General features: G+C 42.2%; 1 protein-coding gene across 1 annotated transcript in view; it reads right to left on the bottom strand.

Annotated features, from left to right (window-relative positions):
- Positions 1-1,669: 1,669 nt before the first annotated feature.
- PIK3CG (phosphatidylinositol-4,5-bisphosphate 3-kinase catalytic subunit gamma) overlaps positions 1,670-11,306 on the bottom strand; it is a 76,297-nt gene continuing 66,660 nt past the window's right edge. The window contains exon 12 of the mRNA XM_004602113.2: positions 1,670-1,965. Coding sequence (XP_004602170.2) covers positions 1,687-1,965 — 279 coding nt within the window. The 3' untranslated portion in view covers positions 1,670-1,686. The remainder of the gene's footprint in view (positions 1,966-11,306) is intronic.

Raw genomic sequence — 11,306 nt, 5'->3', positions numbered from 1 at the left:
AAGGAAGGAAGGAAGGAAGGAAGGAAGGAAAGAAGGGAGGGAGGGAGGGAGGGGGGATGGAAAGGAGGGAGGGAGGGGGGCAAGAAGGGAGGTAGGGAGGGAGAATCGGAAGGAAGGAAGGAAAGAAGCGAGTTCCTATTTTCTGTGCCCAGAAGGCTATACTGTTATTTGATAATTTACTCTGTGGGCAAAATGGAACTAAATAATCTTATCTCTGTTTTTGGTTCATCACACAGGACCAGTCCTTGAGAGCTTGTTTGAAAGGTCTATCAGGGGAGCATAGCTACTTGTATACCCTAGACTGAAGACCAGTCAGTCTCTGTTTGGGGAAAGCTGTCCTCGTCTATGAAGCACACAGCTTCAGGAGGGATGCCCATGGAGCAGTGAGGGAGGAAGGGGATACCCTCCTAGCCAGCCATATCAGCCAAATCAACCCTGGGGAACAATGGGGTGACAGATGTCGGACTGGAGCGATAGTATAGCGGCTAGGGCATTTGCCTTGCATGCAGCTGACCCGGGTTTGATTCCTCTGTCCCACTTGAAGATCCTGGCAAGCTACCAAGAGTATCCTGCCCGCATGACAGAGCCTGGCAAGCTACCTGTGGCGTATTCGATATGCCAAAAACAGTAACAAGTCTCACAATGGAAACGTTACTGGTGCCTGCTCGAGCAAATCGATGAACAATGGGACGGCAGTGCTACATTGCTACAGTGCACACAGGACCAGACCAAGAGAGAAGAGACAGGGCACAAAGTTCCAGGTTTCCATTTTGTGATTGTGCCTTTCAGCTGTACACCATTGTAGAACCTAAATAGAAAAGTCACTGAAGAGACTTAACTCACTGTCACGGTTTTGTTTGTTTTGCTTTTTGCGTCACACCTGTCAATGCACAGGGGTTACTCCTGGCTTTGCACGCAGGACTTACTCCTGGCAGTGCTCAGGGGACCATATGGGATGCTGCGAATCGAACCCAGGTTGACTGCGTGCAAGGCAAACGTCCTACCCGCTGTGCTATCGCTCCAGCCCCACACTGTCATTGTTTTTAGCATATGGCTAACACTGCAGACACTGGAGTATTGTTGGGAAGCATTACTTAAGAGAGAGAGTGACTTTCTCACCAAGACCTTGAACAACACCAGGATGATCAAAATTGAGACCAAACCCAGATGAAAATAAATCCATCGGTGACTCAAGAATTTCCAAATGTGCTCCGTAAGATTGCCAACATGTGGGGCTCAAATGAGGATATGGTTAGTCTGCTTAGAGGCAGAATATTCTCCAACATCACTGAGACCAACAAAACAAGACCAATCTGTGAGACTATAACAAGACATACCAGTAGTTTCTTCCACTGAAGCGTTGAGCTAGGAAAAGTGCTAGACTTCTCTAGTGCCAGCTTTCAAACCTGGAACATTCAGGCATATTTTATTTATTCGCTCCTTTTCTTTAGGGGCCACACCAGCAGAGCTCATTCCAGTGCAGGCTGGTGATGTTGGGGTGCCCCCCTGCCCTGGCACCTGCTGGTGGTGGCGAGTGAACTCAGGGGCTTGTGCATGCTAGGCAGAAACGTGCTCTGCTGCTTGAGCCATCTCCATGGCAACTTCCAATTACACTTGAAATCTAAGTTAGATGGCTCGTGTGCGCTTCAGCACACTGACTTGTTTTTAAATCGACAGTTCCAAATGTCAGGCTGAATGCTTCTCTCCTTGTTTGATGCCAAGAACCAGGTGGAGGAACCAGTTAAACTGCACAGTCCATCCTTTGTCTCGGCAAACTTCAATCTGATCAAGAAAATACCTTTTTGCATCTTCCTCATTTTTCCCCACAGTGAGGGCATCTCGGATATATTCGATGTCTTCTTTGCTTGTTAACTGGGGCATGCCTGTCATCAGCATCATGGAGAACAGGATGATCAACAAGTTCGTGTGATGACGGAGTGCCAGATAAGCCTTCACGCAGACATCCTGGGTAAAGGAGGAGAAATGGTTAATTCCTGCTGTGAAGGTATGTGAGCAAGCTGAACACCACTATACCAATGGGCTGTGTTAAGTGATTATCAGCCAGTCCAGGAACCGCAGCATGAAGTAGGTGAGTCTCTGGCTTCAGATGAAATGCTTGATGAAAGCATACCTTATTTTTATCATCTCTTAAGGGTAGTTGCAGGTATTCAGGACGGTGCTCAGGGCAAATAAATTGACACATGTTTCATTTTATTTTTTTACTCTCCCTGGTTGTTTCCATTTCTTCCCTGGAGATTTGCCATGGGGATTGAAATTAGTCAGCTGCGTGCAAGGCAAGTGCCTTTCCTCCTATATATGCTACCTCTCCACCCCCTCAAAGCCCGTTTTAACAGTTTGATACCAGTGTTGCAATTTTTGTTAATTAAATAATATTCAAGGTGAAAATTTCTGTAGTCTCTGAAGAACAGTGAGTCTGTTTCTGAACACCGTTCTGGAACCAATAAACCTTAAGCAAACATAAATTATGTTTGCCAAGAGCTAACAGAATCCAGAGATGATGAAATGAGGTGCATGAGATTTACTTAGAGGTAGTCTTATTTTACAATTTGTCCTACACTAAGGAAACAGATTAATTAGCGGTTCATGGTCTGATTCTCAAACTTGTTAAGCTGTGGAATTTTAATATAAACTCTGAATCTTGAGTGAAAGAGGGTTTTAAAAATGCAGTGTCTGAAGCTCCCCTCAAAAGTCTTCGAGATGACACAGGTGAGTTAATTCTGCTTATTAATGCAAATTAAGTTGTTTCTAAGCATAAAAAAGGCAAAAGTCTCCTAATTACACACATCAGAGTAACCCAAACTCAATAACATAACTGGACAAATATAAAGGTGTTAAAGAAAATGGAATTTAATTATCAGAAATATAAATATTTCAAATAAAATATGGAGTGCATTTTTATTTTTTTTATTTTTTATTTTTTATTTTTATTTTTTAATTTATTTATTTTTAATTAGAGAATCACCGTGAGGGTACAGTTACAGATGTATACACTTTTGTGCTTATACTTCCCTCATACAAAGTTCGGGAACCCATCCCTTCACCAGTGCCCATTCTCCACCACCTGTAAACCCGGCGTCCCTCCCACCCTCCCCACTCCCATCTCCCCCCCAACCCACCCTGCCACTGTGGCAGGGCATTCCCTTCTGTTCTCTCTCTCTAATTAGCTGTTGTGGTTTGCAATAAAGGTGTTGAGTGGCCGCTGTGCTCAGTCTCTAGCCCTCATTCAGCCCGCAACTCCTTTCCCCCACATGGCCTTCAACTACAATGTAGTTGGTGATCACTTCTCTGAGTTGCCCTTTCCCCGGAACGTGAGGCCAGCCGCGAAGCCATGGGGTCAACCTCCTGGTACTTATTTCTACGGTTCTTGGGTATTAGTCTCCCACTCTGATATTCTATATACCATAGATGAGTGCAGTCTTTCTATGTCTGTCTCTCTCTTTCTGACTCATTTCACTCAGCATGAAACTTTTCATGCCCATCCACTTAACTACAAAATGGAGTGCATTTTTAAAAGAATAATATGTCATACTTGAGGCGCACCCATCTCATCAGGCTGGGGCGATAGCACAGTGGGTAGGACGTTTGCCTTGCATGTGGGCGACCCGGGTTCGATTCCTCCATCCCTCTCAAAGAGCCCAGCAAGCTACTGAGAGTATCCTGCCCGCACAGCAGAACCTGGCAAGCTACCTGTGGCATATTCAAAATGCCAAAAACAAGCACAACATGTCTCACAATGGAGACATTACTGGTGCCCACTCGAGCAAATCGATGAACAACAGGATGATAGTGCAACATTGCTATAATATGTCATAGCCAAATAGGATTTATTTCAAACTTACAGGAGTAGTTCATCATAAGGTATTATCTTGCTCACTTTGGATTTTTATAAAAATTATATGGGAACAATTGATAAATAAATTCAACAATGAAAAAGATTATCTGAAATTACTAGAGAAAGATCATTCTGAAAGATGCCTACCAGTGAAAGAAATGAAGCATAATGCTACAAAAGATCTATTAGAATTTACAGATAACTTATCTTCTTGAAATACTGAAGGGAAAAATCCCAATACTATAGTAACTGGACTTTTTTTTTCAAATTAAACTATCATTTTACAAAATTAATAGAATGTCACAGATAGGAGCCTCCAGTTAGAAAGCATGATGAAAAGTTAGATCTTACAGTGGTAAGAAAAACACAAGATTCCTGGAATAAACGCATACAATGTTTGCAAAACCCATTTGTTATTTTTATTATTTAATTTTTTTGGTTTTGGGGTCATAGCTGACAACGGTCAGGGGCTATTTCTGGCACTGTACTCAGAGTAACCCCCAGAAATGATGTGGAGGGTTGGGGGGGCATCATACGTGGTCATGGGGATTTGAATTAGAATCAACTGCCTGCAAGACAAGGGCCTTTCCTCCTATGCTATCTCTCCACCCCCTTAAAGCCCATTTTAACACGTTGATGCCAGTGTTGCAATTTTTGTAAATTAAATCATATGCAAGGGTGAGCCACCAGTGAGTTCACCCAGCATCAACTGTGCATAGTTAAAATATACTGAGACTCATGAAAAACACAAGCACACAGAGAAACATAGCATGTTTCTTGGTGAGAAGATGTAAATTCTTCTCTGATAAATAGTAAAGTCTTTATGTGTACAGTACAAAAAATTTCTGAATAATCAGACTTAGCCGTGGTTTTTTTTTGTTCAAAAGAAGCTGAGAGGAAATTTTGAGAAAAAGTATAGTGACTAAAAAACTGCTTGCTATACTATATGTTGAAACATATAAAATGATAATATTTAAGACCATTGTGTTATAATATTATAACATTAACACTATGAAAGAGTATATAGTTGTTTTCAAAAAGGTGAGAAATTGCTTTGAAGAGGATGGAAAATTCAGAGACATATCTAAGTATATGTATGTAATAAAATTTCTCAAATTAATGGGAAGAAAGGTTTATTAATAAATGAAGCTGATACAACTGATTTGTCATTTGGAGGAAAATAAACTTTTACTTTATAATATACCAAAATTAACTCTGTAGCACTGTAGCACTGTCATTCCATTGTTCATTGATTCGCTCAAGCGGGGACCAGTAACGTCTCTATTGTGAGATTTATTCTGACTGTTCTTGGCATATTGATTGCCACTGGTAGCTTGCCAGGCTCTACCCTGCGGGTGGGACACTCTCCATAGCTAGCCAGCCTCTCCAAGAGGGACAGAGGAATCAAACCTGGGTCGGCCACGTGCAAGGCAAACGCCCTACCTGCTGTCCAAATTACTTAAATCAAAATTAAATATTTAATGATGTTTAAAGAATATATTTAAATATTAAAAGAGGTGATATTTAAATACTCTCAGAGTGGAAAGGACTTAATGATGAATAACTCCCAGTGTAGAGTCAGCAAGGAAATGACTGAGCAATTATAGAACCCACAAATACTAAGGAAAAAGGTTACAATCTTAAAAGGTAAAAATACAAGAGAAAACATCTGCAACATAACAGGTCACTCTGTTTATAAATCATTGAGAAAGAGCTGGTTAACTAGAAACTGTAACCCAAGAATATGTGTGAGATTCGGGCCCTAAGACATAACAACAGATAATAAATAGTATTTAAAAATATGCTACCTCATGGTCCCCTGAGCACCGCCAGGAGTGATTCCTGAGTGCATGAGCCAGGAGTAACCCCTGTGCATTGCCAGGTGTGACCCAAAAAGCAAAAAAAAAAATAAAAATAAGTAAAAAATAAAAATATGTTACCTCATAGTAATCAAATGCCACTTAAGATAAAAACTTTTTGTCATGTTGGAAAAAATATTTTTGTTTCTTAATTATAATTGGCAAGCTTTAATTTTCATAAGCTGATGGTAGATAAGGTTAGAAATTTTGTGGGGGAGGGGAGTTTGGGCCTTACATGGAGAAGCTCAGGGGTTGCTTCTGACTCTGTACTCAGGAATTACTCCCGGCAATGCTTGGGGGACAAGGTGGGATGCCAGGGATTGAACCCAGGTCAGCCATGGCAAAGTAAGCATCCTACCTGCTTTCTGTACTGTCACTCCAGCCCCAAGGATATAAATATAATTATATAATATATTTATAAAATACATAAGCATTTTTGCAGTGTTGAGGATTGAGCCCAGGCCTTACATATGCAAGGCAAATACTCTATCTCTGAGCTACATCCCTGGTTCTGACAATAGATGTGATCTTACAAGTGACTTGATAACCTGCACCAAAAGCTTCAAAATGCTTTTAAATGTTATATAATTTAATTGCAGTAGTTACATAACAGATGAATTATTAAAATTAATACAAAATCATACACATACATAAAAGTAAATGCCGTTGTATGTTACTTATACCTCAATAAATTTGACTTTAAAATGGCTTTTTAGCAATATCTATGCTAGGAATTTTCCTTTTTAAATAAATGGATAATTTGGCAGCAATTTTTTATAAGAGTGTTTGTTAGAACCTTGTTTAAATTTGTAGAGAGTTGAAAACAACATAAATGGTTTACAGTAAGGAACTGATTTTAAAAAGGTTTGTGGAGGTAGCTACTATTGTACATTCTGAAATGACCACAGATTGGTATGGAAGAAGAACATTTAATTGGCATGTGCAAATGAGGACAACAGCAGGACAATATCTGTGGACCAGAGGGATAGTACAGAGCTTAAAGCACTTGCTTTGCATGTGGTTGACCATGATTCAATCCGTGGCACCCTGCCTGGCCCCCTGAACACTGATAAGAGTGGTTTTTGAGCACAGAGTCAGGAGTAAGTTATAGTTTTCCCCCCAGCCCCCAAACACATAAAAAATATTAATTCCATTTTGGTAAAAAACACGAACTATATAAATATGCAACAAAAAAATGTCAGCTTACAGGGTAAATGTTGTTAGTGGTGTGTCTTAGCTCTTAGATGATTTTATGTGTTTCACTTGCACTTGGTGGGCTGGAGCGATAGCACAGCAGGTAGGGCGTTTGCCTAACACTCAGCCAACCCAGGTTCGATTCCTCCATCCCTCTCGGAGAGCCCGGCAAGCTACCGAGAGTATCCTGCCCACACGGCAAGCTACCCATGGCGTATTTGATATGCCAAAAACAGCAACAACAAGTCTCACAATGGAAATGTTACTGGTGCCCCCTAGAACAAATTGATGAGCAATGGGATGACAGTGACAGTGACAGTGATACACTTGCATGTGTCAGAGACCTTGGTGACAATGGGGAACAAGTCTATGTCATTTGTCAAGGCTGGGCAGAATACCTCCCCCCACCCCGGGCCCTGCCCCAACTTGCTATATAAACCTATAAAAATCAATGGACCATTCTGGCATTTTATTTATTATTTATTTGAACTGTATCTCCCAAGTAGTGGTCAGGAGACCTGGGGACCTCCTGCTCAATTCTCAGCTAACTTGCCTAATGGTTCCATGTGAGGGCCCAAGGATGCAGTCCTGCTCAGGTCCATGGTGCTAGGGGTCATCTGAACTGCTCCTAGCAGGGCTCAGGGCCACGAGGGCCACCCCTTACAGGGCTCAGGGGACCATGTGCTGCTGGGGATGGATCTGGGGTTAATTGTCTACAAGGCATATGCCTTAACCCCTGAGCGGTCTCTCTGACCCCCATTTTGGCATGTTAAAAGTGAGATGGTATTTATCAACTGTGGGCATGCAAGGTTCCATGTTAGTCCCTACTCTTCCCCATGTGAAGTTAGATGACTCCAGAGCTGAAGAGTGAGACTAGACAGACCCCAAAGAACGAGATTTTCCAGCCAGGGCCCTGGAGGTTCTTAACTCTGGGAGCCGCCCAGCGCATTAGTGCTCTTACATTCTTAATGACTCCACTTATGGCCGGAAACCACTTGCTTTGGCTCCTCTGTAGGACAAGGAGGTCTCTCTCATTTCTTGGTAATTACACAGCCTATGGGCAGGTTTCATCCCAGGGAAAAAAAATCTCATTAATTTGCCACCTCACAGAATTCTCACAAGGGCATCGATGCCACTGCTTTCTGATTTTTGACTTGGCATACATTCTGATTTTTAATTATTTTTCTCTTCTGTACACTGGGGCACTGGGCAACTGCCCACTGCCTGCACCCCCTGTGTCATCAAGCTCTTTTCAGAGAAAAATATTGAGGAGGAATATTAGTCTGGACTCAAAGTATTCCAGCACATGATTGTAGGTGCACAGAAAATATGTATTAAGTAGCAACACACTGATATCCGGTAGCTCCAGAGATGGGAAAGGCACAGCTCTACTTCTCCCAAGGGCTTGCACATTTGTATTAGGAATTGCTGCTGACTATTCAGTTAGTTCTGGCTTTCCCAAGGGCTTCTATGAGAAAGGCAAGCCATCCCCGATTTCAGTCACAGGCACCTCACTTATTCTGTGCAGACTTAAGGAACTCAGTTCAGGTGTGATTCTTTGACTTAAGTGTAGCGTGGAACAGTGCTGAAAAGTATTGATTCAGATGGGTCTGAGAGATTATTACAGGTGTTTGATACTAGTTTGATTCCTGGTACTAAAGGCTATTGCTCTTGTCCACCCCCACAGGATGCCAGATATAACCCTGGTGACCTGCAAGCATTGGTCCTGACACTGTGGGCCCAGGGCAGCACTGTGTTGCTGAATGCGCCCTCACATTCAACCACTGGGTGTGGCTGGCTGAGAATCAATAGCATTGCCCCCCGCACCGCCCCCCCCCCCCGTCCTTGACCATTGCTCAGGAGTTCCTCCTACACCAGCCAAATAAGCCATAGATTCACACCCCACTGACCAGATATTGTCTTTATTACTGGTAAGCTATTGGTCATCACAGATGCGACTAACCCTCAGGTGCCCTTCAGTGTGGCAAGAATCACAGTGAGAGCAGTGGGTGCATGGAGGTTAGTGCTGTGTAGATAATTGGTTATGATTAGGCCACCTGTTTTCAGAGAGGAAAACCCAAGGTGATGAGGTGGGTGGGGGTGGGTGTGGGGGTGGGAGACAAGCCTCAACCCGACACCCAGGGGCTGCAGTTGCAGGTGTTTCTCTTGTCCTGAGGAGCCACAGTTCTGCCCACCAAAGCCCCAGAAGTTTCATGAGAGAGGGAGAAAGAGAGAGAGAGAGAGAGAGAGAGAGAGAGAGAGAAGAGAGAAGAGGTCACTCTGTTACCTACTCCCAGGAGCTTGTGGTTTGAGGGACCATGAGGTGGGGAGTTCAGGGGAAGCACAGTACATAGAAGTCAATGAATGTAGTAAGAGAATTTTTCCTTCCCAGCCAATATTACTGTCCTTGACCTCAAAAATCCCCTCTTTGTGCTTGTTGAAGGTGTTATATTGCTGAGTGGGGATGAAGAGACCAAGGGAGAATCTGATGACAGGGAGGGAGGAGGGGGGAATGTGGTTTAATGTGCTACGTGATGTGTGTGATTGTGGCGAACACCGGTCTATTACTAATCTTACTGATCAGAATATCAGACAGTGGCAGCCAATAAGCTAGCTATATCTGCTTTGTACCTGTGGTGGTAATTTTGTTGTTGATTCAAAGCCTTGAGTGCAAGGTCAAAGACCAAAGCAAGACATTGTCTGTACAGAGCTACCACTCCTACAAGTCTTGGGCATAAAGGAATGTATTATCATTCAAGATCAAAATTAGAACTTGATTTGTTAAAATTGACCTAATGTCTCAGTGTACTAACCTGAAAACAAACTACTTCTGTTCCACAATCCGCTAATTTTTTTTTTTAATTTTGGGGCCACACTTGACTATACCTGGTGTACTATCATCACTCCAGCCCTAAATCTGCTCAACGTTTTAACCACTGATAAGCTTCATTAGATTGTTCAAGGGTATAAGGACTGATCATGCTTTTTCTTACAACTAAATTCCCCCATCCTCATCCAAAAATAAAGTGGAAGTGAAATATTACAGAAGCTAGCCACCAAAAAAGGGAAGCAATCTATGAGCTATGAAACAAAAATTCAAGGACAAAAGTCTAGGGCTAAGGGGAGAAAGAAGAGGAAAGTTACAGATATTTATCACTGTCACTGTCATCCCATTGCTCATCGATTTGTTCGAGCGGGCACCAGTAACGTCTCTCATTGTGAGACTTATTGTTACTGTTTTTGACATATCCAATACGCCACAAGTAGCTTGCCAGGCTCTGCTGTGCAGTCCGATAGTCTCGGTAGCTTGCCAGGGCGGAGGAATCGAACACGGGTCAGCCGCATGAAAGGCGAATGACCTACCACTGTGCTATCGCTCCAGCCCTAAATATTTATCAGATATTTATCACTGAAAAGAAATATTCTCTCTTTTCCTTGGTAGTTTCTTTGTCTGCTAGAGGATTTGAGACACTGAAGAAAGAGTATTTCAGTTTAATACACAGGACTTGATTTTTGTTTTCTTGTTTTTGTTTTTTATGGCCACACCTGCTAGTGCTAACTTACTTCTAGCTCCTCTCCCAGGGCCACTAAATGGCAGTGCTCAGGAGGCCATATAGGGTGCCAGGATTTGTACTCTGTTTGACCATGTGCAAGGCAAGAACCCTGCACACTGTACTATCTGGCCCCATTGATTTTTTAAATATAAAAATCAGTGAAAGTCAAGGCCAGGGGTTGGGAACATCTGGTCTGTGGCCCATATAAGGCCTACTAAATCCTGTGGGCTGGCCCTGGACATGATGGGACAGATATGTAAGCTTTTCGTGGGCTGCCTGTATGGGATATACTCTGAATGATGTTATAGTATCTACGTGGCCCTTTGCAGCAAAAAAATTTCCCTACCCTTGGAGGAAAAAGTCTTTCTGGTCAATCTGAAAGAAGAGTGAGTTTTGCACTTGACCATTACATGAATTGTTTGAGTTTGGTTCAGATTCTTGTCTTTTAAGAGTGGCTTCAAATCTCATTCTCAGATTAATTCTGACTACATGAAAAGCTCATTAGAATCCTCAAGGTTACAATTATACTATTCTAAATAGCCTGTGTAGAGGGGCTGTGTGTTGTTTGGTTATCTTCTAGCCTTGTTTCAAAAAGGATTGGAGGTTGTTTATTTGCATATGTGACAGTCAAAATAACAATTAGAAGAAGGTAGAAAAGAGAAGAAAAAAATAAAGAAAACAATTCACAGTGGTTTAGAGAAAGATTCATCTTAAACTACTTATCAAAATTCCTTTATACTTGCTATGGATAGTCTTCAAATAAATGTGTAGCCGAAAGGGAAATGGAGTCTGTTCTTTCATCCACTTTTCAGAAGATTAAAAACAACATTTTTAAAGGAAAAACAT

Source organism: Sorex araneus, chromosome 1, assembly GCF_027595985.1.
Source record: "Sorex araneus isolate mSorAra2 chromosome 1, mSorAra2.pri, whole genome shotgun sequence".
In the NCBI taxonomy this organism is placed as follows: domain Eukaryota; kingdom Metazoa; phylum Chordata; class Mammalia; order Eulipotyphla; family Soricidae; genus Sorex; species Sorex araneus.
Note: the sequence above shows the minus strand (reverse complement) of the source record. Positions and strands in the feature narration are given on the sequence as shown.